Source organism: Camponotus floridanus, unplaced genomic scaffold, assembly GCF_003227725.1.
Source record: "Camponotus floridanus strain SB8 unplaced genomic scaffold, Cflo_v7.5 scaffold167, whole genome shotgun sequence".
NCBI lineage: Eukaryota > Metazoa > Arthropoda > Insecta > Hymenoptera > Formicidae > Camponotus > Camponotus floridanus.
The window spans coordinates 142044-146182 of NW_020229289.1; the positions used below are offsets into that span (position 1 = coordinate 142044).

At 24.5% G+C, this 4139-nt stretch overlaps 1 protein-coding gene and 1 long non-coding RNA gene across 2 annotated transcripts; both read left to right on the plus strand.

The window, feature by feature from the left end:
• Window positions 1-1875: 1875 nt before the first annotated feature.
• LOC112637439 lies at window positions 1876-2736 on the plus strand (the record flags this gene model as incomplete). Its single annotated transcript, XM_025407205.1, has 2 exons — window positions 1876-2194; window positions 2570-2736. Coding segments are annotated over 2 exons (486 nt in total), but the record flags the coding sequence as incomplete, so codon positions are not given.
• A 486-nt stretch (window positions 2737-3222) lies between these two features.
• LOC112637438 lies at window positions 3223-3712 on the plus strand. Its single transcript, XR_003122550.1, has 3 exons — window positions 3223-3369; window positions 3477-3573; window positions 3659-3712. It is a non-coding gene; the product is annotated as an uncharacterized LOC112637438 (long non-coding RNA).
• Window positions 3713-4139: the final 427 nt, after the last annotated feature.

Sequence of the window (4139 nt, forward strand, 5' to 3'; positions counted from 1 at the left end):
TTATGGCTAATGCGCTATAAGAATAAATTAATTATTTTTCCGCTATTACATACTGCCTGACATAATAAAAATATAATCTTAACACGTATGTACTTGCTTATTCGTTTGCATCCAAGGTATTTTCAAGAATGTAAATATAATTGGTATTTATATAATTTTTACATAGTGTGAAGATATTTATTATATAATTAAAAAATGTAAAGTTAAAATTGTTCCAGTGAGGTATTTGAAATTAAGTATGTTACATTTACGTATTTGAAATTAAGTATGTTACATTTACGTTATTAAATCTAAATACTTATATTAATTTTAAATGTTGCATGTATATATTTCTATCTTTTTGTTTTTCTTTGTTGGTTCTTTCCTTTTATTTATATTAACTTGTTAGATATTTTTGATCTTGCATAATTTTTAACATCTGTCAGGTATATATATACTCAGGTAAATATATTATTGATATTAAAAGTAATAATGTAGAGTTGAGAGAGAGTGCATGAGCAATGTGCATGCTGAGAGCATGAAAAAAAGCTCTGTGTGTAAATATTCTTTTACTGTATATTCTTTTATTAAATATAATCGCTGATTAACACCTATAATTTATCTCGTAACTTTATCCAACAATAATATTAATTGTTTGTGCAGATTTCACGGCCACTAAGTATAGACAAGCATTACGAAGTTCTTGGACAAATAATTGTTTTGAACAACTAAATTGCAATTGCAGAAGCAATAATTATCAGCTGAACCAATCACGTCAATTAAAAGTAAAAATACTCAAATTCGCAATTCAAATCTGAAGATCTTTACTATTGATAATTTTTTTAAATGAAATGGATAATTGTTTAAATAAATAATTTAATTATTTATCGAATAACTTATATAAATACTTATATAAATTATATATATTATATAATTACTTATATAAATGATATATATTATATAATTATAAATTATTTGGTAAATAAATATATACATATTTCTATATTTCTTATTTTCCTTTAGCATCTATAATATACATATAAATACCTCGAATTCTTATATACTATATTACTTGCAATAATATATTTAATTATATTTATGATTTTTATTAAACAGTGCCTTTTTTCATTCATACATTGGAACATGGGAAGATTTTCGATAGTGGAGTTCGAAGATGGAATCCAACTTATTCCCACGTCTTGGATATTTAGCGATAATAAAAAATGTTATTGGCCATATTACAAAAAACAAGAAAAAATAAATCAAGCTATTTTTAATGAAGAATATCCGGACAATGACAAGTGGTCATCATATGATATATTACGAATTTTTGGTACAGCAGGTATTATATTTCTTTCAATTTACAGTTTAAATTTTTAGTAAATGTCCTTTTTATGTTTTTGTGTATAATGATGTTTATGTTATTTTTACAATATTTTTATCTTTATATTTACCCTTCCCCCATGACACTGGTGGAAAAATGTCACCAAAATTGATGTTTCAAGAAAACGAATTTGTACTGGTCTTTATACATATCTGTATTGTAACGATGCGTTAAATGTATGTTATATAGACTTTATAATTTTCTAATTCGCAAATTTTTATTTCTTTGGTCGATGTTTCACTTAAATTTTGACTTTGTGAGCTAATCCGAACGTCTGAAAAGACAGAGAAATTTTCCACCAGAGAAATTAATTTTTTTCTATCCTATTTCTCACAAAACATCTTTCTCAGTTCGATATTAACAATATGTATTTTATTAAATACTATATTATTTCAGATACATATACAAACGGCATGCGAAAACTGAAATTGGCTGAACAAATTTCTGATATTGAGTCTGGGAAAGATGATATTGACAAAAAAATGTGTAGACGTAATCGGGGGAAAAGAAGATTTACTTCTAGTTCTGAGGAGGAAGATTTTGAAAATGAAGCTACTGAAGAGGAAGATTCTGAAGAGAAATCACGTACAACTCAAGAAATCTGTAAAAAAAAACCCAGTAAAATTCCGCCTTTGCCCACATTATCAATTGTAAAACAGACACAGACGCTACCAGAAAAGAAAAAAAAGATATTTCACAATCAAACAAGCAATACTGATATTAATTCATCATTATATAATTTTAATAAATATAGTACGAAGGAATCTTCCAGTAGCGTGCAATCTGATATTTCATGTACGGGCAAACAATCTACATCATCATGTAAAACAGGTAAATATTTAGTCATAGTTAAGTATAGTTAAAACAAAATAAACATTTTTTACAAAATTTTAGGCGAACAAATTATTGATTAGAGTGAATCTGCAAAATAATTATTTTTTATTATTCATTCTAATCATTAAGTTATTTCCATTTGTGTACTTTTTGAATGTTTGGATAAAGCACAGAATAGAGAATTGTTTATTCATATCATTTTAAATACTTTTGCAAATAATATATTTCTCAAGAAATTTTAATATTTTAATATTATGTAAAATATGCATTACAATGCTCAAAATTGGTATTTTTTACATAAAATATATATATTATTGCGCCGATTGGTCGTTCCTATGTATTCATATAAAGGATTTAAAATTTATTATGCAGATTTTCAAACAGAAATACTTCGCAAACTGAACATTATTATTCATCAAGTAAAAATGGTGGACAAGAGACTGGAGATTCACGAAGAGCAATGTCGTTTCAGCCTTGACAGACGTGAAGATGATATTCTTCAAGATGAAGAAATAGGATTACCTTTGCATAATGATTGACATTGGATATTTTAGAAACAAAATTGAAGAACAAAGAATTTTTTGAAAGCATAGTATGTTATTTCTTACCTTTAAATATTTTTAAATATTGTTTTTAAATATTTAAATTTGTATTTTTAAATATTTAAATATTTAAATATTGTTATTATATTTGCTCGCGATGCAAAGAACATTTTGAATATTTAGAAAGTTATATATTTTAAATAGAATATCTTTATATATATATATACAAATTTAATATTTTATAAAGTGTACATGTTATTTATAAAATCATGAAATAAGTGCATTTAGCAGAACGTTTTTACAACTGTTGGCAATTTTCTGAATTGAGATTAGATTATTTTTTTAGACCTAGATAAATCTAATCTCAACACAGAAAACTTTCAACAGTTGTAAAAAAATGTTCTGCTAAATCACTGTTAAATTAATATTTATCAATATGTATTTTTTAAATTATTTATTTTATATCATAGGTATATACATTAAAAGGCTTGGGAGGTTTCGATGTGCATTCTTGCACGATTAATTTATTGAAAAAGTTGATAACTAATCCCTTGGCTGAAATGTACAGCATGGCTGGAGCAAAAAAGAAAAAGGCTTTTCAAGATTTGATTTTGTATAAAATCATACTTAGTAAGTGTTATACTATTACAGATTTTTAAGACTTAACTTCTCCTTGATTATGTGTCAGCATGTTATATTGGTATTAATATGTTACTAATTTTATGGAACTACAATAGAAACTGTCCGCGTTCATTATAAAGATACGACTGAGACGGAGATTGCCCAAATTATCGCAAAATGGCTAGTACAAGCCAAAGCTCGTCGCGAGAGAAAGTATGTACATAATTTTTTTTTATATATAAATAAAATGTGTACATAATGTATAATTATACAATTCATTAATGTAATGTGTGTTTAGAAAATGTCGATATATTGAAGAAAACAGCGACCTCGTCATCATCACATAACTCATAATAATCTTTTATAATTATCAACTCATATATGTATGTAACTTTTTATTATAATAATTAATTAATAATGGAGAGTAATATATATATATATATATATATATATATATATATAATATTTTTTAAATAAAATATCTTTATACAAATTTAACATTTTATTATGAAGTTATTTATTATGAAATCGCATAATATATATGTATAGATGTATTTAGTAGAACATTTTATTTACAACTATTAAAAGTTTTCTTAAATTGAGATTGGATTAATTTTTTAGACTTAAAAAAATCTAATCTCAACACAGAAAACTTTTAACAGTTGTAAAAAAATGTTTTACAACTGCTAAGCAACCATTAAGTCAATATTTATCAATATTAAATCAATATTAAATCAACATTAAATCAATATTAAATAAATGTTTTTTGAATGTTGAAT